This window comes from Ranitomeya imitator, chromosome 7 (genome assembly GCF_032444005.1).
Source record: "Ranitomeya imitator isolate aRanImi1 chromosome 7, aRanImi1.pri, whole genome shotgun sequence".
Classification (NCBI taxonomy): domain Eukaryota; kingdom Metazoa; phylum Chordata; class Amphibia; order Anura; family Dendrobatidae; genus Ranitomeya; species Ranitomeya imitator.
Genome location: NC_091288.1, coordinates 166,856,710 through 166,881,077, shown reverse-complemented (window position 1 = coordinate 166,881,077; position 24,368 = coordinate 166,856,710). Strand labels below are relative to the sequence as shown.

The 24,368-nt window shown below is 44.8% G+C and overlaps 1 protein-coding gene across 1 annotated transcript in view; it reads right to left on the bottom strand.

Moving 5' to 3' along the window:
• Positions 1-8,264: 8,264 nt before the first annotated feature.
• HAPSTR1 (HUWE1 associated protein modifying stress responses) overlaps positions 8,265-24,368 on the bottom strand; it is a 35,328-nt gene continuing 19,224 nt past the window's right edge. Inside the window, exon 4 of the mRNA XM_069734025.1 lies at positions 8,265-10,062. Within this exon, the coding sequence (XP_069590126.1) occupies positions 9,818-10,062 (245 nt within the window). The 3' untranslated portion in view covers positions 8,265-9,817. The remainder of the gene's footprint in view (positions 10,063-24,368) is intronic.

Below are 24,368 nucleotides of genomic sequence, written 5' to 3'. Positions count from 1 at the left end.
CTGCCCGAACAGATAGCGGCCCTGAAAGGGAATGGCACAGAGTTTTGTTTTGGACGTTATATCCCCACTCCAAGACTTGAGCCATAGAGCTCTTCTGGCTGAGTTAGAGAGAACTGCCGACTTGGCAGCCACTCTTACGGACTCTGCCGAAGCATCGGCAAGGAAGCCCGTAGCTTTTTGGAGAAGCGGGAGAGAATCTAAGATTACTTCTCTAGATGTTCCCTGGGTAAGGTGGTCTTCCAGCGTGCGGAGCCAACGAAATAGGGATCTAGCCACGCAGGTGGACGCAACGTTTGTTTTAAGGAGATTGGTAGAAGTCTCCCACGATCTTCTTAGTAGACTCTCCATCTTGCGGTCCATAGGGTCTCTGAGTTGGGAAGAATCCTCGAAAGGGAGGGTCGTCTTTTTTGACACTCGAGACCTGCACGTCTACTTTAGGAGTATCCCACAGGGAGACATCTTCATCGAGAGAAAAACGATTTTTAAGCTCAGAGGGAACAGTAAGACCCTTTTCAGGTGATTCCCATTCATGAAGGATGAGACTCTGTACATTCTCATTCACAGTAAACCCCTTTAATTTTTTAGGTTTTAACCCACCGAACATCTCATCCTGCACTGATGGCTTCTCCTCCTCCTCCTCGACACCCATTGTCCCCCTGACCATACCAATTAACTCCTGTATGTCCTCTGAGGCAAAGTAATATTTTTTACTCTCCTCTTTGGGGGTGGAAGTGGAGCCCTCATTCTCCCACAAATCCTCCGAGCCGGAGCAATGAAGTTCACCAGAATCTGAATCAGAAGTAACCGTTGCCATCTTCCTTTTTTTAGGAGGAGGTGGCGGAGGTAACAGAGACTGGGAAAGGGCCGATACCGAGGACTGAACTTCCTGTTTAATGAGGGATTTAATGCTCTCAAACAAGGATGGCTGTTCTGAGCGAATTATTTCGTCAGTGCAGGGCTGGCACAGTCTCTTCTTGTAAGAAGAAGGTAGCTTTGATGCACAAACACCACATTTTCGATCTTCCGATTTTGTCTTGGAAGATCTGTCCTTCCTAGGGGCAGAGGCCTTGTCTCCCTAAAAAAGAGAGAGAAGGGGGACTAAGTATATGGCACCCTAAGGAATACAGGGATAGAGGGACCTTAACCCACTACTCACGGTAGGAGGGAGGACGCAGGGCTTGGCAGAAGCAGAGATAGATCTGTCACCCTCCATGGTCAGTCAGTACTGTAGTCCAGTCAGTCAGACAGGGGGCCTTACCTGGAGGTGACTACCAGGGTTAAATACCGTGGAAGTTGCGTCCGATCTTGTGCTCCTCCTCCCGGTCCCAGGCGTAGGGGAAAGACCGCTATGCCGCCATCAACTGTAGTCCGACGCGCGTGCGTTCCACCGCTGGAACGCACAAGCCGTGAACCGGAAGTTCGGGTACTTCCGGTTCGCGCGTCCACCATTTCCGGCCATGAGGAGAGGAGGAAATGCCGGGGAGCCGCGCGGGGACCCCGGCCGCACCACACCGCTCCGCTTTACTCCCGAAGGAGCACGGGAGGAGCGGAGAAAGGGTCCCGAGTCCGCACCATGTGGGGAGACGGGAGCAGCGCCGCAGGGAGGAGACGCATCCCGACCCAGGCTGCCCGGCTAGGTAAGACCTGAGTGCTCCGATCGCCGGCCACGGCAGCACTACCGCAGGACCTCTTCATGCCCCATAGGGGACAGGAAAAACACTGGAGGTGGCAGGAAGGGGAGGGTATTTAACCTCTTTGTGTTTCCTGTCCCCCATTAGGGCGGGGAGACATCCTCCAGTACCGCTGTCGTGGAAGGTGACTGGAGAAAATGTCCATTTTTTCTCAGGAATTTTCTGCGAGAAATCCTGAACGTGCACTGCTTTAACTGCTCCTGTATGCAACAGGACCATGCAGGTCCATAAATGACATTTCACGAACATCTGCCGGCAAAGATTTTGCTTCAACTAACATCTTAAGGCCAAGGCTTTATTTTATTTATTAGTACAGTTAGAAACTTAGAATAGATATGCTAGGAAGGCTTTGGCTAATATAAACAATACTGGCCAAAATGAAGACGGACTTTTTTTTTTGTAAAGTTTAAAAACACTGAAGCAGCAGATCTTTATCTCTGATGACTCTTGTCATACAGATAAAGTTGTTGGGCAGATCTGTGGCCCATTCTTCTGCTGAAAGGAGGACGGTCTGGATAAAGCAGTGGGTGACAGACAATTTCTAAAAGCAAACCGTGTCATATAAAGATCAAACCAGGTCGATTACTTGGGCCTGTGCTAATAAAGGAGAACCAGACTGATTTGTTATAGGTTTACAATATTGTTCTGCGCTTGCATCGGTTATTCTAGATTCCATCTTCACTATTTAATTGTCTGCATTTCCTTACACACTTGAATGTTCTGCTATAAGTATTATCGGTCCCTGTTTGATTACCTAATCAAGGCCTTGCGTGCTAGAGATCCAAAATACAGAAAGTTCACCATTTTTTGTGCAGTTAATATTTTCCTACCGACTCTCGGCAAACATTGCATTTTTGCTGAAAAACAGTGTGCTAAACTTAAAAATTTACCAACATGTTAAAGGGAACCTGTCCGCAGGATTGTGCTCAGTAGCTGGACAGACAGTATCGGGTCAGCACCATTATGCTGATTACAATGATACCTTGGTTGATGAAATCCATCTCGAGGTTGTTTAATCTTAGTGAGATTCTCGTGCTCCGAGGCAGGGTGTGTGTGGCTTTACGTGGGGCTCAGCGTAGATATGCCTCAGTATGGGGGCTTAGGCAGGTCACTGATCCCTCAGAGACCCAGCCCGTTTTACATATTTTATGCAGTATGGATGAAAAAAACAAAGTCACAAATCAGACAGGTGACGCTGTAGCATGATAAGTTGGATAATATGGCTGTTTTCATGTTATTTAGAAATAGTTTTCTTGTAAAAAAAAAAAAAAAAAAAACTCTACATTTCTCCATCTATTTTGTTAATCAAAATGGCACCAGCAGCTGCACCTGCGCCGTAGCATCTATCCGATTTCAATAAATGCTAATCCACAGGCAGCATCTAACAAAGAGGGACAGCAGCTACTGTGCAGGAGTAGTTGGCGGCACCATTTTGTTAGACCAAAAAAAAAAAAGTTCAATCAAGATCTATTGGAACAATTTCTTCTAGCAAAGTAGCGCCTGCACCATAGCATCTATTGCATTTCGGTAAATGCCACTACGCACACGGCAGCAGCATCTTGATAAAGCCTAATTTCTTTTTCTCTAGGAAAATAGCACCTCCTGTGCAGTAGCATCTATCGGAACACAATAGATGCTACTGCGCAGGCACAGCCACCGATGCCATTTTGATATATATATATATATATTTTTTTACAAGATTATATTTCTATATAACATGAAAACAGCCGTATTAACCACCTTAAAAGGGAACCTGTCACCCCCCCCCCCCCCCCAAGCGTTTGAAACAAAGAGCCACCTTGTGCAGCAGTAATGCTGCATTCTGACAAGGTGGCTCTTTTAGTTATTGGTGCTGTAAATACAGAAATAATCCGTTTTGTAATTTGTCCAAAATACCTGTCGTTCAGTCCTGGAGGCAGGTCTTTCCCCCCCGCTGCAGACGCCTCACAGTCGTCACTCAAGTCTCCTCAGCGCTGTTTGTTTTGAAACCTGCCGGCGCCTGCGCTCTTTTGCCTTGCCTGGGGCAGGCGCAGTGAGCGCTGCCCGTCTGTCGTCATATGCAGTCTCGCTGACTGCGCCTGTGCGGCCGCCCTGCTTGTGAATCCCAGCCCCTCAGTGTCTGATGATTTATTCACACTGCGGGGCTGGGATTCCTGGGCATGTGCACTGCGCGTCTAAGCCACTCACCCAGGTCGCAGTGCGCATGTCCAGGAATCCCAGCCCCGCAGTGTGAATAAATCATCAGACACTGAGGGGCTGGGATTCACAAGCAGGGCGGCCGCACAGGCGCAGTCAGCGAGACTGCATATGACAACAGACGGGCAGCGCTCACTGCGCCTGCCACAGGCAAGGCAAAAGAGCGCAGGTGCCGGCAGATTTCAAAACAAACAACGCTGAAGCGGCGCCCGGCGCCAAGAAGACTTGAGTGACGGCTGTGAGGCGTCTGCAGCGGGGGGGGAAAAGACCTGCCTGCAGGACTGAACGACAGGTATTTTGGACAAATTACAAAACGGATTATTTCTGCATTTACAGCACCAATAACGAAAGAGCCACCTTGTCAGAATGCAGCATTACTGCTGCACAAGGTGGCTCTTTTAGTTTCAAACGCCTGGGGGGGCGACAGGTTCCCTTCACTACAGTGCAGACGCCTGATTAATTTTTTTTTTTTTTTAAACCATAATTCTTTGCAGTATGTAAAATAGGGGGCAGTGACCTGTAGTAGGCCATACAGATTGCTATGTAAGCTGAGCACCACATAAAGAACCCCCCCCCCCCTCAGGCCGCCCTGAGGCACGAGAATCTCATTACATGAAAACTGAAAATAAAGATTAAACAATCACAAGATGGACTTAATCAACCAAGGTATCATTTTAATCAGAGATATATATATGTCAGTGAGACACATATATATTTATATTTCTTCCAGCGTGAGATAGCTTTAAAGCCGGTAATTCAATTACCGGCTTTTGCTATCTGCTTCCTAAACTTGACATGATATGAGACATGGTTTACATACAGTATCTCATATCCCCCTTTTTTTTTTGCATATTCCACACTACTGTTAGTGTGTATATGCAAAATTTGGCCGTTCTAAATTAAAGGGTTAAATGGCGGAAAAAATTGGCGTGGGCTCCCGTGCAATTTTCTCCGCCAGAGTAGTAAAGCCAGTGACTGAGGGCAGATATTAATAGCCTGGAGAGGGTCCACGGTTATTGCCCCCTCCCCCCCCCCCCCCCAGCTAAAAAAACATCTGCCCCCAGCCACCCCAGAAAAGGCACATCTGGAAGATGCGCCTATTCTGGCACTTGGTCACTCTCTTCCCATTCCCGTGTAGCGGTGGGATATGGGGTAATGAAGGGTTAATGCCACCTTGCTATTGTAAGGTGACATTAAGCCTAATTAATAATGGAGAGGCGTCAATTATGACACCTATCCATTATTAATCCAGTAGTAGTAGTAAAGGGTTAAAAAAATAATAATACACAAACACATTAAAAATTATTTTATTGAAATAAAAACAAAGGTTGTTGTAATATTTTATTCAACGCCCAATCCAATCACTGAAGACCCTCATTCTGTAACAAAAATAACATAATAAACCAACAATATCCTTACCTTCCGCAGATCTGTAAAGTCCAACGATGTAAATCCATCTGAAGGGGTTAAAATATTTTGCAGCCACACGCTTTGCTAATGCAACATTGTTCCTGGTTGCAAAACCCCGGGGAATGAAGGTAAAGTAGGTCAATGACCTATATTTACCTTCATTTGCGGTGAGGCGCCCTCTGCTGGTTGTTCCTAGATCGTGGGAACTTTCCTAAAAAGCTCCCAGGCTCGACTTCATAAGAGGACAACCAGCAGAGGGCGCCTATTATCTAATTTAATAGATAGTAGTGTGTATATGCAAAATTTGGCCGTTCTAACATTAGTAGTGTGGAATATGCAAAAAAAAAAAAATGGTGATATGAGATGGATTACTGTATGTAAACCATGTCTCAAATCATGTCGGGTATATAAGGAGGAGAGCAAAAGCCGGTAATTGAATTACCGGCTTTAAAACTATCTAGCGCTGGAACACACACACACACCTATTCTATGTGTACACATTTATTCTACCTATTCTTCCGTAAGCTGTCAGTGTGATTTTACTGTACACCGCAATGAATTACCGGCTTTTCTCTCTAACACCGCTGCATATTTCTCGCAAGTCACACTGCTGGTCCGTGTGTGATCCGTATTTTTCAGGCTTCCATAGACTTTCATTGGCGTATTTCTTGCGCAGTGCGGTGACAAACGTAGCATGCTGCGATTTTCTACGGCCGTAGACAGCCGAATAATACAGATCAGTAAAATACGGCAGATAGGAGCAGGGGCATAGAGAATAATTGTGCCGTTTGTTTTGCGAGTTTTACGGACGTATTTTCTGCGCTCATACGTCTGTAAAACTCGCAAGTGTGACGGCGGCCTAACTGTGCCAATCTGACACTGCAGGTCACTGAGCACAATCCTGCCGACAGGTTCACTTTGAAACAAACCACAGGATTGAGCTATGCGGGTAACGATCAGGACTGCCTCGCCAATACCCAAATCAAGCAATGCTACACTAATACATGTAACTATTAGGTATTTCTACCAACACCCAGGTGCAAAGGCAGAAAACAAAGTATAGATTTCCTCACAAATCTAGAACTTCATCTGTAAGCATTTTACTTGCTGGCAGCAACTACAAGAATGAGATTGGGATTTTTAGCCCCATTTTGCTAGATTTGGCCTATGATGGTAAAGCCTTCACCTAACTTACGGTAGAGTGTAAAAAGGCACCACAAGGTTGTTAATGGTGGAGTTTTATTAGTTAAAGTTTGCAGTAAAACCACAAGTGTCACTTAAATTTGCCAAAGGAAATAGGCATTGTTTTATTAAATCACAGAATGTTAAAAAGGGCAAATTTTATACTTGGCACATCCCAAGCAATTGGTGTAAAAACAGTAACCTTACGTCTAAATGCTCATCAGGGCTGTGGAGTCGGAGTTGTGGAGCTGGTATAAAATGGACCGACTCCTAAAATATAGAATACATTTGCTGCAGCAGTACAATGCAGGGTGTGCTGTAAATGTTTTCATAAGAATTTGGGGAAGCTATGTAATGTCCTATAAAAGGTCTGTTCTGTTCCTAATCTTGGCTTTCAGGCGAGATGAATCTGTGCTGCACTTTACGTACATGCTCAGTAGTGACCAGTGCTGTGGAGTCACGGAAATTCAAGCGTTGGAGGTTTGGCTTACCGACTCCACAGCCCTGATACTTCAAGAAATGTTTCTGAAGCCATTCCATTATACTTGTTGTCTAGACATGACTCAACCTGCTGAAAGTGACCATCTTCCCATACAGCACATGTACATATATGAACTCCTATGGAAGCCGTCATACACTCATTGTGGCAGCAGCAATTCACTTATGTTAACTATCCAATAATGGTAACTCCAGGAACATGGGACAGGAAAGTGGTCTCTAAGGGTGTGGGGTGCAAATCTTTTACTTAAGCACCGCCAGTGTTGAGGTGGTAAACTGAACATTTTAAATCAATCAAACCTAAAATAAAAATACGAAAAAGCATCATTGCTTTTGTTTTTTTGGAAAGGCGACTGTCACCAAAACAGGCATGTAAAAATTACAACTTAAAAAAATTACTCTGCTCAGCATTCACACCATGATTTGTAGTCACCAACAGCACAGATATGCTTACCTAAAGGCACCTTCACACTGAACGATATCGCTAGCGATCCGTGACGTTGCAGCGTCCTGGCTAGCGATATCGTTGAGTTTGACAGGCAGCAGCGATCTGGATCCTGCTGTGCCATCATTGGTTGGCGCAGAAAGTCCAGAACATTATTTGGTCGCTGGACTCCCGCAGACAGCGCTGAATCGGCGTGTGTGACGCCGATTCAGCGATGTCTTCACTGGTAACCAGGGTAAACATCGGGTTACTAAGCGCAGGGCCGTGCTTAGTAACCCGATGTTTACCCTGGTTACCAGCGTAAAGGTAAAAAAACAAACCAAACACTACATACTTACATTCCGGTGTCTGTCCTCTCCGGCGCTGTGCTTCTCTGCACTGTGTAAGCGCAGCGGCCGGAAAGCACAGCGGTGACGTCACCGCTGTGCTCTGCTTTCCGGCCGGCGCTTAGTGCAGAGAAGCAGAGCGCCGGAGAGGACAGACACCGGAATGTAAGTATGTAGTGTTTGGTTTGTTTTTTTACCTTTACGCTGGTAACCAGGGTAAACATCGGGTTACTATGCGCAGCCCTGCGCTTAGTAACCCGATGTTTACCCTGGTCACCAGGGGACTTCGCATAGTTGGTCGCTGGAGAGCTGTCTGTGTGACAGCTCTCCAGCGACCACACAGCGATCGGGATCGTTGTCTAGATCGCTGCAGCGTCGCTTAATGCGACGGTACCTTTACCCATGAATACATAAACAGTAGCTCTTCCAGAAGGTACAGGAACACATAAGGCACTCCCAATGTTTTGGTCTCATCTCCCCCCCCCCCCCCCCAACTATCAGATCATTTCACCACTGTTCGCAGGAGTGCCTTTATTGCCATAAAAAATGAAGTTCAGTTTACACAATGTCACGGAGGAAGTCTGGTGACTAAACACATGGATTCAGAAAACAGCTGATTAAGGCCAAATGATTCCGCATGGTTGGTTGCAACGTTGTAAATTATAACATTCCCAATAATAAAAAAAGTTATACAGATCAATTTTGTTTTTTTAACATAATACAAACCTGGATATTTCTTAAGTGGCCAGGAATAAGTTCAATGTGTTTACACTGTGCACCAAAGTAATACAAAAGGAACCTTCTTTCTGCAGCCCTTTAACTTTTGGGGGTATAAATGAGCTACTTGCTAAGCGGTACTGTACCATCTTCCAGTACAAAGCGTATAGTGTTCAGTTCCAACTGTAAGCTTAAACACAGGTAAATAATGGACATGACGGCTTATTGTTCCTAAATACCATTTGTCTACATGGGAGGAGGAGATTTTAAGCACTATATAAACCTAAACCTGGGTAGTATCGTAAGATTTGCTTAGACCATTCAAACCAGTCGGGTGCAGTCTGGGGCAAAGAACGAAGCTGCAGCAAGCACTCAAATGTGTCGGATGGCATACCATGGAGACACAAAAACACCACTGAACGGTTAGTCACCTTATCGCTTACAAAAGGAAAATACTTCAACACAAATCCCAATGAATAAGTTGCTCATTACATGTAGTTTGGGGGCAAAGAGAAGCCATAGAAAAAAAAAATTATATATAAAAATAATGGTGTGTGGGGGCAGGGGAATACACCTTCAGTTAACAGAATAAATACACTATTGACCAAAAAATGTACACGTAGAGATTTCTAGAAATAATTTGGGTTTTCATTTTTTAGGATTTAGTGTGGCTTATACAGTTACGATTACCTAACAAGGTTACAACAAGCATGTAATAAGAGTGCATACATAAGCTTAAACGGACCATCTTTAAAGCCTATGGAGAGTAATTTGGAGACGTTTTTATATTGGCATGTCAGGGCACTAAAAGATACAAAGCGAATCGGACGGATTCATTGTGTATGACCGTCGTAGCACCTCTGTACAGAAATCACACAAGAACCAAAATTTATCTGAAAAGGAAAGATCTGCACAGTGTATGAGAAGCTTACAGAACTGATGGATGCCCTCGGAAGGATCAGGCAAACTCACATGGCAATACTGTTGAAGCAATACATAGGAGAGAGGAAGGAGAAGGAAAAAAAAAAAAAAAAAAAAAAAAGGAGGAAAAAAAAAAAAGTAATGATTTCTTTCCCTTTGCAAATACAAGTAAGGTCACTTTGCATTTAATGGACTGTTGTTCACCTCGGATGATCTTACCATATACTACACAATTTCAGATGATCTGTTAAGTGTAATAACGTTCATAGAAAGCCAATATGCATCTACTGTAATATTTAGAACTTCTTTATGGCAATCTCTGAATTCATTGTTTTGAACAGTGAAAAAGGGAAGATGGTTCCTTTCAGACAGTATGTTGAGGATAAAGTGGCTTTCAAGCAGCATGGTGGATTTTTTAGAATTTTGTAGGTTTAGATCATTCTGTTGCGTTTATTGGTTGGAGAGTCTGTAATGACATTGCTGCACTGGGCCGAGGTACGCTTTCTAGTGCCACCATTGTCCAAGTGGAGTGCCATTTCCTCTGATATGAAAGTATTCAAATCGACATCAAGGAGTCCATTTCTCCTACGGCTGGTGTTCGAACTTCCGCCAACGTGGGTGGGAGAGCCCGGAGTACTTGAGCGAACACTTATACTAGCCATTGCACCACTCAGACCTGCAAGACAGACAACAAGTTGTAACAAAACAATCTCACTTTGCCTACACCGATGATCATATACACTGCACCAGGGCAATACAATTTTTATATGGGGGTAGCATTAGGATTTGTTAGTCTGGAGCAGGCTAGTGTTCGGTTACTTTCACACATCAGGTTTTTTGTTTCAGGCTAAATCCGGCGAATGTTGGAAAAACTGGATCCGGCGCAGATTGTGAATAACTGATGGTCTCAATTACAAACTTAACTAACATTTAGTGTAGGTTTAGATGACCACTTTAAAACAATACAGCGCGGCTGAACACTTCACTGCATCTGTCCATCTGTTTTCTATCAATCTCTGTCCATGGCTGCATCCTACAAAGCCACAACTGTCGGACTACAACGAATGTGTGATCGAGCAGAAGCTCTTCTCTTGGGTTGCACTTGTATACAAATAGGGATGGGGGGGGGGGCATCAACCCCTAAATAATTCACCCTCCCAAATGTTATGGGGACATCAATATGCAGTGTGAGTATTAATATACTCACCTACCTCCGTTCTGCTTTGCTTCTCAGTAACGTTACGACAATTCCAACTAGCTGGCTCACAATGCAAGAGCAGGAATTCTCTTACAATGAAAGCCAATGGAGCCTTGTTCCGACACTTCATAGGCCAACATTGTAAAAGCCATAGTCTGCAGAGGGGCGATGTCACTGAGAACGGCAATGGACAGCAGAGAAAGCGGCGGTAGGCGAGTATATTAATGCACAAAAATACACACAGCAGATGGAATAGAAATATATTTACCGTATTTTTCCAACCATAAGACGCACTTTTTTCCTTCAAATTTGGGAGGAAAGTGGGTGGGGGGGGGGTCGCGTCTTGTGGTCGGAATGTAGAATGTGGGGGGGGGGGGGGGGCAGCGGCTAGTGGGATCACACTGTGACCCCACTTGAAGGAGGCACAAAAATGTCCCAGCTGCCCGGAATCCAGGGCTGGGGAAACCACATGGTCCCGATGATTAAAGTGCAGTGAATATTCATTAGCCGCTTCCCAGCCCACCTGTCAGCGCTGAGCAGTGAGCAGCACATGAATATTCCTTCACTTACAGGGACACACATGGTTTCCCCAGGGCTGGATTCCTGCAGCAGCTGGGGAGATCTGTGTGGCCCATGGAGGAGGGGGCAGCAGCGGGGGCCAGATGGGACAAGATCGCCGCATACCTACCTGGGCTGGATGCTGAGTGCTGGGCATAAAGACCTGTGTGATATCATGAAGAGGGCGGGCTGGAGCGTCACATGGCAGCACAGAGCTCTCCCTCTTCTGATGTCATCACAGGTCCTTCAGACTCCCCACTAGAATCTGCTGGCTTCCTCTTATGACCTGTGCTGTGGAGAGGCAGGGAGGACTGTGTGCAGTCATGGGATGATCCATGTGGTTGGCACAATTAAAAGGTTATTCTTTACAACACAATAAAGCACTCTGCCACTCCTGTGTTGAACTATAACTCCCAGCATGTCATAGGATCTGCAGGACATGCTGGGGAGTTCTAGTTTTCCCAATGGGATCTTAAAGCAGCACTCCAGTGTTATTTTTCAATTCTGGAGTGGTGCTTTCAATATAAGCCCTGTGCCCCCATTCTTATACTCACCCTTTAGAGTCTTCATATAGTACTTTGCAGACACCACACTGGTCCCGCAGGACCATCTTCTACCCGCAGCTTCCAATATAACAAACATATATATCTCCATCTATGAGAATATATATCCCCATCTATGAGAATATATATCCCCATCTATGAGAATATATATCTCCATCTATGAGAATATATATCTCCATCTATGAGAATATATATCTCCATCTATGAGAATATATATCTCCATCTATGAGAATATATATCTCCATCTATGAGAATATATATCTCCATCTATGAGAATATATATCTCCATCTATGAGAATATATATCTCCATCTATGAGAATATATATATATATATATATATACATATATATACATATATATACACATATATATACACATATATATACATATATATATATATATATATATATCTCCACATATAGTAGTAGGTTATTCACTTCTACCAATTTTTTTTTTTTTTTTGCTTCAATTATTTTTTTCCCTATTTTCCACCTCTAAAACCTGGGTACGTCTTATAGTCCAAAAAATATGGTACTTAGGAAATTGACATTTTCAACATCTAAAGGTGGTACTAACAAATTCTCACCAAGTATCGTTAACAAGCCATCCAATCCGCACAGGAAAATAAATGAAACCATAGATATCCATAAATTAAGTAATGAGAAATGACAAAAAATATTGAACATGCTAGCAAATTAATTCAATACTAACATACAGAAAGGAGTCTTTGTGATGATAGACTGAAGAAGCCTCCTGTATGGAGAAACTAGTCACAAGCATTGCTCAGGTGTGATTTTAGCTAATTCTTCCACACAAACACTCTTCAAATACTGAAGGTTCCATGGACTCCTTCAATCAACTGAGCTTTAGTTCCTTCTATACATTTTCTGTTAGATTCAGTTCATGTGATTGGCTTGACCATTCTAGTAACTTGCCTAAATGCTGACCAAACTTTAAAGCGTGCTTTAACATGCTTTTTGTTCAGCAATGGAGTCTTGCATGGTGAATGTGCACACAGGCCATGGCGGCGGCGTGCATTATTTTTTGTTTTCTTTGAAACAATTGTACCTGCTAATTCCAGGTCTTTTTGTAGCTCTCCACGGGAGATCATTGGCTCTTGGACAACTGTTCTGATAATTCTTTTCACTCCCCTGTCAGAAATCTTGCGGAGAGCAGCTGGTTGTCGTCGGTTTATGGTGAAATACTGTTTTTGCCACTTCCAGATTATGGCCCAAACAATGCTCACTGGAACTTTAAGTAGGTTAGAAATTATTCTGTAATCAATGTCATCAGTATGTTTTGCAACAATAAGGTTGTGAAGGTCTTGGGGCAGCTCACTGGCTTTACCCATCATGAGGGGTTTCTTGTGTGGCCCCTTAGTAATGAGACACCTTTTTATAGACCATCAGTTGAAACAGCTGACAATTTATCACTAAGCGGCAGGAATGTTTTCAAAATACTGATAGATTTCAGCCTGTATCATGACCTTCAAAGGCTTTTTGCATTTCTGTCTTCAAAATATTTTCCTTGTTACTACTCATTACTACACACAACTTAAATCAAGCCATAGATGTCCATAAATTTTTTACCTGTGTGGATTGGATGCTTTGTTACCAACATATGGTGATAATTTCAGGTCAATAGCACCTTTAGAAATATATTTACTTTCTCGAATAAATCTCTCGCTAATATATACCTAAAGCTAAAATAAAGTAAAATTACACACAACGGTTTCATTAAAAATTTTGCACAGTTTGGCTTTTACGGGCTGTTTCTTTGCACATTTTACTTTGATGGGGTCTGTGATCATTAGTAAGCTGAAAGTAGCTCAAAGATATAAAAGTTAGGGCTCACTCACATGGTCGATAATTCTCTCATGCGAGAGAATCAAGGCGATTATGCAAATGACACTCGACTCAGTTGTCAAGAGGTTGAGCCGAATGTTACTGTGCTCCGATCCTCACATGATAGAATAGCAGCACAGGTGTGAAGGAGGAGGAGAAAGTAATTTCTCCATCTCCTCCATTGCCAGAGTCTGCAGAGAAAGCTTTGATCACTTCCCAGTTAATTTGTGTGTGGTGGAGATTGTTGGGGGGGGAAACAAAACAAAACAAAAAAAAAAAAACCAGTTCCGTCTGGCATATTTTAATAGATGCTATTTATATGCACATGTAGCCCTTTCGAAAGACAGGTCCAGCAGTACCCCTGGCCAGCCAGATCCTCCGTTACTGAGAAATTAGTTTGAATTGATACGCTAATGGTATGCCATTGTTAATCTCAAGTCTGTCAGTCCAGCTCTATTCCCCTCCCAGAGCAACCGCCTCTGCTTTCTTGATCAACAGCCTCTGTGATGCAGGAGTCATTAGTCAAACAGGACGCAGCGCTGGGTGGGGAATAGATCTGGAGTGAGGCTTTAAAGGGAACCCGTCAGCAGGATTGTGCTCCGTAACCTACATACAGTGTCAGGTTGGCGCAGTTATACTGATTACAATGATACTTAGGTTGATGAGATCCGTCTTGTGATTGTAGTTTAATCTTGTAGTTTTCAGTTAATTATATGCTTGTGCTTCGGGGCGGCCTTTATGTGGTGCACTGATTATATATTCATCTGTATGGCTTATGACAGGTCACTGATCCCTCATTGACCTGCCCCATATTTTACATGTAGATCTTAGCGATTTGAAAAAATAAATAAATAAGTTACATTGATCATGCAGGCGCTGTAGCATGATGGGATCTATAATTTTATTTAGTGATAGACATTTCTTCAGAGAGAAAAAAAAAAATACACAATTTTTTATTTTTCCAATAGATGCTACTGCGGAAGGTGCCACCATTTTGCTAGATGAAAAAAAAAAAAAGAAAAATCTCCACCAAGATGACGCCAGCAGCACCTGCGCAGTAGCATCTATCACGTTCCGAATTATGTTACTGCACAGGCGTGGCTGGCGCCATTGAGGGATTTATTCTGCTAAAAAAAAAAAAAAAATTCTATCCCCAAATAAAAATATATATATTTATATTTTATAGATCCGATCATGCAGCAGCACAAGCGCCACCTGCATGATGAACGCAATTTCCCAACCCCCCCCACCACCCCAAGACAACACAGTATGTAAAATAGGGGGCAGGTAACTGAGGGATCAGTGACCGGTCATAAGCCACACAGATTAATATCTAAGCAGACCACCACATAAAGACCCCCCCACAAGCCGCCTCGCAGCACGAGCATATCGTTAACGGAAACCTACAAATAAAGATTAAACATCCACAAAACGGATTTCATCAATGAAGGAGTCATTTTAAATCAGTACAACAGCACCAACCTGACACTGTCTGAAGTTTACTGAGCACAATCCTTCTGACAGGTTCACATTAAACCTAACATAGCTCTTCAGCCTCATTTGCTCATCAATGCAAACACTGATCTCTCAGTAACAACTAAAGGTACCTTCACACTAAACGACGCTGCAGCGATCCAGACAACGATCCGGATCGCTGCAGCGTCGCTGTTTGGTCGCTGGAGAGCTGTCAGACAGACCGCTCTCCAGCGACGCCGGTAACCAGGGTAAACATCGGGTTACTAAGCGCAGGGCCGCGCTTAGTAACCCGATGTTTACCCTGGTTACCATCCTAAAAGTAAAAAAAACAAACGCTTCATACTTACCTTCCGCTGTCTGTCCCCGGCGCTCTGCTTCTCTGCACTGGCTGTGAGCACAGCGGCCGGAAAGCAGAGCGGTGACGTCACCGCTCTGCTTTCTGGCCGCTGTGCTCACAGCCAGTGCAGGAAAGCACAGCGCCGGAGGACAGAAAGCGGAAGGTAAGTATGAAGCGTTTGTTTTTTTTACTTTTAGGATGGTAACCAGGGTAAATATTGGGTTACTAAGCACGGCCCTGCGCTTAGTAACCCGATGTTTACCAGCGAAGACATCGCTGAATCGGCGTCACACACGCCGATTCAGAGATGTCAGCGGGAGAGCCAGCGACCAAATAAAGTTCTGGCCTTCTAGCCCCGACCAACGACATCACAGCAGGATTCTGATCGCTGCTGCGTGTCACACTGAACGATATCGCTAGCCAGGACGCTGCAACGTCACGGATCGCTAGCGATATCGTTTAGTGTGAAGGTACCTTAACTGGCCAAGTAAAGGTTTTGCTGAAGTGGTCTTTAAAAATGGCCACCGTTTGGGATTTTCCAAGCATAACAGTAAAATCTCCTGCCTCATGTAGTCTGTGCCTCTAGACAACATTTCCAAAGAGGCAGAGCTGTATCTGTCCCACAGTTCCCCCATCCTCAGTCCCCTACAACACAAAAGGACTAGCTATAGACCCCCTATACAGTCTCAACATGGATAATTCATCACTCAACATCCCTCCCACTTCACTTACTATACACTGTCCCTACAATTTCCTGTAGTGAATAATGCTACAATTGCAGACACTGGCTGGCTCTCTGCACAGCAGAGCAACAGCCATACAATGAAGGCCAGCCACATGCTTATGATCACTCCTTATGAAGCTGACTGATGATCACAGGCTACATCCCCATGTCATCACCATTAGGCTGCCGTCACACCAGCAGTATTTGGTCAGTATTTTACCTCCGTATTTGTAAGCCAAAACCAGGAGTGGGTGATAAATACAGAAGTGGTGCATATGTTTCTATTATACTTTTCCTCTATTTGTTCCACTCCTGGTTTTGGCTTACAAATACTGATGGAAAATACTGACCAAATACTGCTAGTGTGACGGCAGACTTAAAAAGGGTTGTCCAGTACTGGATAAGCCAAGACATGCAGAAACTTCTGCAAGCAAATACTCAACGTGCGCACACATTTTCTGCATCTGGTGACTACTGGTCTATAGAGAATTTTACAGGGTTACACGCTTAGCATGCACATTTCAAGCAGATGAACCCAGGCTAGGTCATCACAGTTTGCATATTAAATGGGTTGTCTGGAACTCAGGTCATCAATACGAGTTTGGTCGTGGTCCAACACCCCCAGCAGCCAGATGAAAGCAATTTACTGAATGGAACACAACACATCACTTATTGGCTGCTGCCAAGTACTGTGGTTTATCTCCCATTACCGAGAAAGTGAGATAAATAGCAGCAGTCGTCAGCAGCCACTAAATGAATGGAGCCGCGACGTACTATATCATACACTGCCTTCATTTGGCCGCTGCTGGAGCAGATTTCAATTAACCAGAGGTACTAGACCACCACCGATCTTGTATTGATCACATTTGACGGGTAGGTCCTCAATATGTAAAGACCCCCATTAATATTCATCCAATGTAGACGCAACAGGCCAATATTAACGGGTTTGGATGTCAATTCAACATGTATAAGGGCACTGTTGGTTTGGGGCTTTGTAATCTCAGAGGCAAGTTGGCATCTTTCTCATAGAAGACTGGAGCATTTGGCCTAATGAGCGCTCCTGTGTATGGGAAAGCGGGCTGAGAGGAGCGTCGCCCAAACCACTGCCTGAAGCATCATTCCACCAGCAGCCGTTTAATGTGCATGGCTGTCTAAGGTCCGGGACAACTACTTTAACGCTGTTGAATGCAGGATAAGTGCACTCCCGGGTGCTGCTGAGTTTTACCACAGTATAAAATCACCAAAATGCTAATCATGAATACAAGTCCCTTTTGCGTTCGCCATTACTGCAGTAAAGGTGGGCAGAATCTGCTCACGTGTGTGATGTCATTCCTCTCCCTCTGGGTGTTTGCAAAAGGAGAAAAAAGTAAATGATCAACAGGGCAGAAACATTGCGTACTGGACTAGAATGGATACCGAGGTGTGTACGTGTCACCAATGACGGCTGGCAGGATCGGTTCCGGCTTTCCCTCTATCAAGTGAAAACGGACATGGCGCCCCTCCCCACAGTGCGATACAAACATGAATGGAGTAAATACAACTCCGTGTTTAGGGGAGTTATATTGTATGATAAAAATTATCTGGTAACAGGATTCTCACGGTCAGTAAGGTTATGGCGATACCAAAGTTGTATTACTGGTTTGTGACGCCATTTTCTGAAATCTGTCATAATTTTATATTTGCTGATGGAGAGGTGTTCGGGCTTATTTGTGCGGTGAGCTCAGTGTGCAGTGATCAGTACACATCAGCAATGCAGCAGTGAGAACACAAAGCCAAATATTGTTCTACCAATGTCAGGCTGCAGATCTATTCTCACCACCGGAAGAAGTCACTGCTCCCGACATCGGACCCTGCTCCCGAAATCGGACCCCCCCCTTCAGTGCTCCCGGCATGGGCCGCATCCCCCCCCCAGTGCTCCCGGAATTGCTGCAGAGATATCTTCCTGCGGTAAGAGCATATCGGTAGTTTGGCATTAGTAGTACAATACCTAGCAGGCTGCAAACATGTTCCCACCGCGCTTTGTAAGTGCCCATTACTTCTGTTCACTACCAATGCCCAGAACGTGCAGTGACTTAGGGAAATTGTAGCTCAGTGCCGGGCTACAATAACACGGCACCTAGCTCCATCTACAGCAGTGAACTAGACAGCCAAGGGCTTGCATAGTTCACAACTCAAAGGAGAGATGTTCCAGGTTCCAAACCACAGTCCAGGAACGTGCTAAGATTGTAGGTACTTTGATAATAAAGTTAAAATACGATGAAAATTGTAAGTACAATATTGTTAAAATATGACGACAAAAGGCAACCCCACACACTTCCAGACTGTCAAGAGGTTCATCATTTTTATTTGTTTTTGTTTTTTTTTTGTTGTCATCATATTTTAACAAGTACTTACAATTTTAACATGTGCTTGTATTGTGGATTGGAGGCTGGATCATCTCTCCATTCTCTGGTGTTACTGAAAGCCGTGCAGTGGCGTGGATCGCGTGCTTCCATACCGATTGCTCATCCTCCAAATGATGCAGTTTTTCTCCCCTCTTTATAATTCACAGCTGACAGCCACAGTATAAGGATACATACCAGCAAAAAAAAAAAAAAAAAAAAAGACCAACCCAACTGTCTCAAACTAAAATTTATTAATTAAGGACACAAAAAAATAATTAAATACATGCAAGACAAGGATCTAAATGTATCCCAATTTTGGTGTTTGCAAGTCCACATTAAATCACACAAAGACCTTGTCCTACATGTATTCTATTTTACCATGTTTTTCATTTAATGTAAACGCTATATTGCTAGATACTTTTCTGCCTTCTTTTGCTTGTTTGTTTATATTAGATATTTTTGAGGCATATGTCCAGTGGCTATTAACCCCATCACAACTTAGGATGTATAAGTATGTCATGGGTAGTGATCCCCCTTTGATGCAGGCAGGTGGAATTTAACATGTTAAATACTGCTGTCGATATCTGGACAGCGACATTTAACAATCGTGCCAGATCTGCATCACATACACCACCCATCAGCGCTCCTGCTATGTGTAGCATAAGCGATCGGAAGTTCACAGCTTCAAGTCTTCTACAGAAGGAAAAATTAGAAAAGAAGTTTACAAAGATTGGCTGCGTACTAACCTGTATGCTCATATAGCAACAATGCATAGGTTGGTATAGTTCAACAAAGTGTCTCCACCAGGAAAAGGTAATGTGTGTCTAAATTAAATGAAGTTCTGGGGGGAAATTTCCATGTGTCCCCTGGTTAGGCTCATTTCACATTAGCGTCGTTACGGGGCCGTCGCGATGCGTCGGCCCGATGCATACTGTGCAAGCTCCGCACAAGGGGGCAGCGGATGCATTTTTCCAGGGCATCCGCTGCCCCATTGTGAGTTGCGGGGAGGTGAGGGTGGAGTTCCGGCCGCGCATGTGCGGTTGAAAATGGCGGACACAACGCAGCAAAAAACGTTACATGTAACTTTTTTTTTTTTTGCTGCTGACGGTCCGCCACAACACGATGCAACCGTCGCACGACGGTTGCGACGTGTGGCAAAGCATCGCTAATGTTAGTGAATGGAGAAAAAACGCATCCTGCAAGCAATTTTGCAGGATGCGTTTGTTCTCCTAAACGACGCATTGCAACGTGCAGTGCACGACACTAGTGTGAAAGTAGCCTTAGCCGCAAAGGGAAGTGTTTTGTGGCCACACACAGGTCCCATAGCCCCCAGGGCTGTGGAGTCTAAGGGTATGTGCACACGTATTCTTGGCCACTGCAGATTTTCCCGCTGCAGATTTGATAAATCTGCAGGGCAAAAACGCTGCATTTTTGCTGCAGATTTATTGCGGATTTACTGCGGTTTTCCAACTGCGGTTTTCCATAGGGGCAGCTGTAAAACCGTTGTGGAATCCGCAGAAAGAAAAGACATGCTGCGGAATGTAAACCGCTGCGTTTCCACGCTTTTTTTTCCGCAGCATGTGCACAGCAATTTTGGTTTCCCATAGGTTTACATTGAACTGTAAACTCATGGGAAACTGCTGCGAACCTGCAGCTGCAGAAACGCTGCGAATCTGCAGCAAAATCCGCATCGTGTGCACATAACCTAAACCAAACCTCCCGCCTCATCCATGCTTCACTACTGAGAATGTACATAAAGTGCAGCACAGATTCATCTCAGCTAAAAGCAGAGATTAATTAGGAACAGAAAAGACATTAAGGCTATGTGCACACGTATTCTGGTCCACTGCGGATTTTTCCGCAGTGGATTTGATAAATCCGCAGTGCAAAACCGCTGTGGATTTATCGCGGTTTTCATGCGGTTTTCCATAGGGGCAGCTGTAAAACCGCTGTGGAATCCGCAGAAAGTGACATGCTGTGGAATGTAAACCGCTGCGTTTCCACGTGTGTTTCTGCAGCATGTACACAGCGTTTTTGGTTTCTCATAGGTTTACATTGAACTGTAAACTTATTGGAAACTGCTGCGGACCCGCAGCTGCGGAAACGCTGTGAATCCGCATCGTGTGCACATACCCTTATAGGACATTTCAGAACTATCCAAATTTTTTTAATGAAAATATTCAGCACATCCTGCACTGAACTACTGTACCCTATTATACACTGCTCAAAAAAATAAAGAGAACACTTAAACAATATAACTCCCAAGTAAATCAAACTGCCCACTTAGGCCGGTTTCACACGTCAGTGGCTCTAGTACGTGAGGTGACAGTTTCCTCACGTACCGGAGACACTGACTCACGTAGACACATTGAAATCAATGTGTCTCTGCACGTCAGCGTGTTTTCACGGACCATGTGTCCCTTTGGAAAACACGGAGACATGTCAGTGTTCGTGGGAGCGCACGGATCACACGGACCCATTAAAGTCAATGGGTCCGTGTAAAACACGTACCGCACACGGATGTTGTCCGTGTGCCGTGCAGGAGACAGCGCTACTTTAAGCACTGTCCCCCTCGCGTGTGGTGCTGAAGCCCCATTCATTTCTTCTCTCCAGCAGCGTTTGCTGGAAAGAAGGAATGAAATTTTTATTATTATTATCTTTTGTTTTTAAAATAAAGTTGCTGGGGTGGAGCCGCATAATCATTACTGTAATAAGCGGCACCACGTGACCGCTCATACAGGAAGAGCTGTGACGCTGAGAGGATGCAAGCGCCGAGGGAGCTGGGTAAGTATTTTAATGCCAGGGGTGGGGAAGGGCAGATTACCGGCAACTTTATTTAAAAAAAAAAAAAAAAAAAAAAAAAAAAAAAAAAAGATTATTCATTCCAGCCAACGCTGCTGGAGAGAAGGGATGAATACTGGGTTCAGCACCGCACGCGGGGGACAGCGCTTAACTCTAGTCCTCAGTTGGCACACGGCTGCCGCACGTGTGCCACACTGATGTTCAACGTAAGCACACAGACAATTCCGGTACAGATTTTTCCGGTACCGGAATTATCTGGACGTGTGAGACTGGCCTTAGGAAGCAACACTGATTGACAATCAATTTCACATGCTGTTGTACAAATGGAATAGACAACAGATGGAAATTATTGGCACTTATCAAGACACTCAACGGAGTGGTTCTGCAGGTGGGAACCGCAGACCACATCTCCGTACCAATGCTTTCTGGTTGATGTTTTGGTCACTTAAACGTTGGTTGTGCTTTTACATGCGTGGTAGCACGAGACGGACTGTACAACCCACACAAGAGGCTCAGGTAGTGCAGCTCATCCATGATGGCACATCAATGCGAGCTGTGGCAAGTAGGTTTGCGGTGTCCATCAGCATAGTGTCCAGAGGCTGGAGGCGCTACCAGGAAACAGGCCAGAACACCAGGAGACGTGGAGGGGGCAACAACCCAGCAGCAGGACCGCTACCTCAGTCTTTGTGCAAGGAGGAGCACTGCCAGAGCCCTGGAAAATGACCTCCAGAAGGCCCCAAATGCGCATATGTCTGCCCAAACTGTTAGAAACCGACTCCATGAGGATGGTCTGAGTGCTCGAAGTCATCAGATGGAGGTTGTGCTCACAGCCCAACACCGTGCAGGATGCTTGGCATTTGCCACAGATCACCAGGATTGGAAAATTCACCACTGGCGCCCTGTGCTCTTCACAGATGAAAGAAGGTTCACACTGAGAACATGTGACAGATGTGACCGTCTGGAGACGCAGTGGATAGTGATCTGCTGCCTGCAACATCCTTCAGAATGATCTGTTTGGCAGTGGGTCAGTAATGGTGTGGGGTGGGGTGACATTTCTTTGGATGGCCGCACAGCCCTCCATGTGCTCACCAGAGGTGGCCTGACTGCCATTAGGTACCAACATGAGATCCTCAGACCCCTTGTGAGACCATATGCTGGTGCGGTTGGCCCTGGGTTCCTGCTAATGCAGAAAAATGCTAGACCTCGTGGCTGGAGTGTGTCAGCAGTTCCTGCAAGATGAAGGTATTGAAGCTATGGACTGGCCCGCCTGTTCCCCAGACCTGAATCCGATTGAACACATCTGGGACATCATGTCTCACCATCCACCAATGTCATCTTGCACCACAGACCGTCCAGGATTTGGCAGATGCTTTAGTCCACGTCTCAGGAGACCATCCGCCGCCCCAACAGGAGCATGCCCAGGCATTGTAGGGAGGTCACACACTACTGAGCATCATTTCCTTGTCTTGAAGAATTTCCACTGAAGTTGGATCAGCCTGTCATTTGATTTTCCACTTTGATTTTGAGTATCATTCCAAATCCAGACCTCCATGGGATATTAGGGGTAATTTAAGTTGATATTTTTTAGGTTTTATTGTTCAACACATTCCACTATGTAATGAAAAGATTTTCAACTGGAATATTTCATTCAGTGATAACTGGAATGTGGGATTTTAGTGTTCCCTTATTTTTTGAGCAGTGTATATTTTAGGAGAAGGTCCATTTTATGCAGACTCCACCAAAATGGACACAGACTCCACAGCCCTGGCAGAGACGCCACTTTACTGAACTACACCAACCTATGCATTATTGCTATATGTACATACAGTACACCTGCATCTTTCAATATGTCACATTTTATTGTGCATAATTTGTCTCAAGTAGGCAGCGCGTATATTGCTCTTTGCATGAAACAAAATAGACCAAGTGGGGGCCCCACAAAGCCGTCAATACAAGGCCAATAAGCAGTTAATTTGTTAAGGTCGGAACGGTTTTCCACTACACCATTAGTAAGTAAGGGGAACTTGACAATTTCATGGAGGGAGAAACTGGGAAATCAGTGGCTTGCCCCAAGCCATGAGGATAAATATGAAAGCAGAACACCACAAACTCCACCCCACGAGAATCTAACTGAAAAGATTAAAACAACCATGTGATTAATATAATCAGACAAGGTATCATTTAAACCCCTTAACGTCCAATGACAAACATAGTCCATCATTGGACTCCTCCCCGTTTGGTGCAGGCTCCGGAGATGAGCCCGCACCTTTTCCGACACATGACAGCTGATCTGATCAGCTGACATGTGCCCAAAACAGCCGCAGGTGGAATCGCAATTCACCCCCAGCTAGCTGTTAACATGTTAAACTCTGACAGCGGCATTTACCACGCATTAACAGGAAGCGCGTCATTACCTCCTTCCATCAGTGCCCGTGTGACGTGACTGCGGTCGCCAATGGGTTGGCATGACAACCCGGATTCAGCAGGAGACCCATGTGGTCGTCATTGCTGGTTCGTTATAAGCGCCACCTGGTGAGCATATCCGGCTGCAGCCCTGCTCTATGTAACAGATGCGATCGGACAACTGCAGCTTCTAGTCTCCCATGGAGACTATTGAAGCAAGTAAAAAGGTAAAAAGAGAGATATAGATATAGATATATTTTTAACTCTTCCCCACTGTCTACAGTACTGCCGCAAAAAGCAAAATACCGTATATACTCGAGTATAAGCCGAGATATTCAGCCCATTTTTGGGGGCTGAAAGTCCGCCTCTTGGCTTATACTCGAGTCATACCCAGGGGTCGGCAGGGGAGGGGGAGCGGGGCTCTCTAATTATACTCACCTGCTCCTGGCGCGGTCCCTGCACTTCTTTTCCCTGGCGCCGGCAGCTTCTTCTTGTACCAAGCGGTCACATGGTACCGCTCATAACAGTAATGAATATGTGGCTCCACCTCCCATAGGGGTGGAGACGCATATTCATTACTGTAATGAGCGGTAACGGTGACCGCTCAGTACAGGAAGAAGCAGCAGCGTCGGGGAAGCAGGGACTGCACAGCGCCAGGAGCAGGTGAGTATAACAGGGGAGGGGAGTGCTGC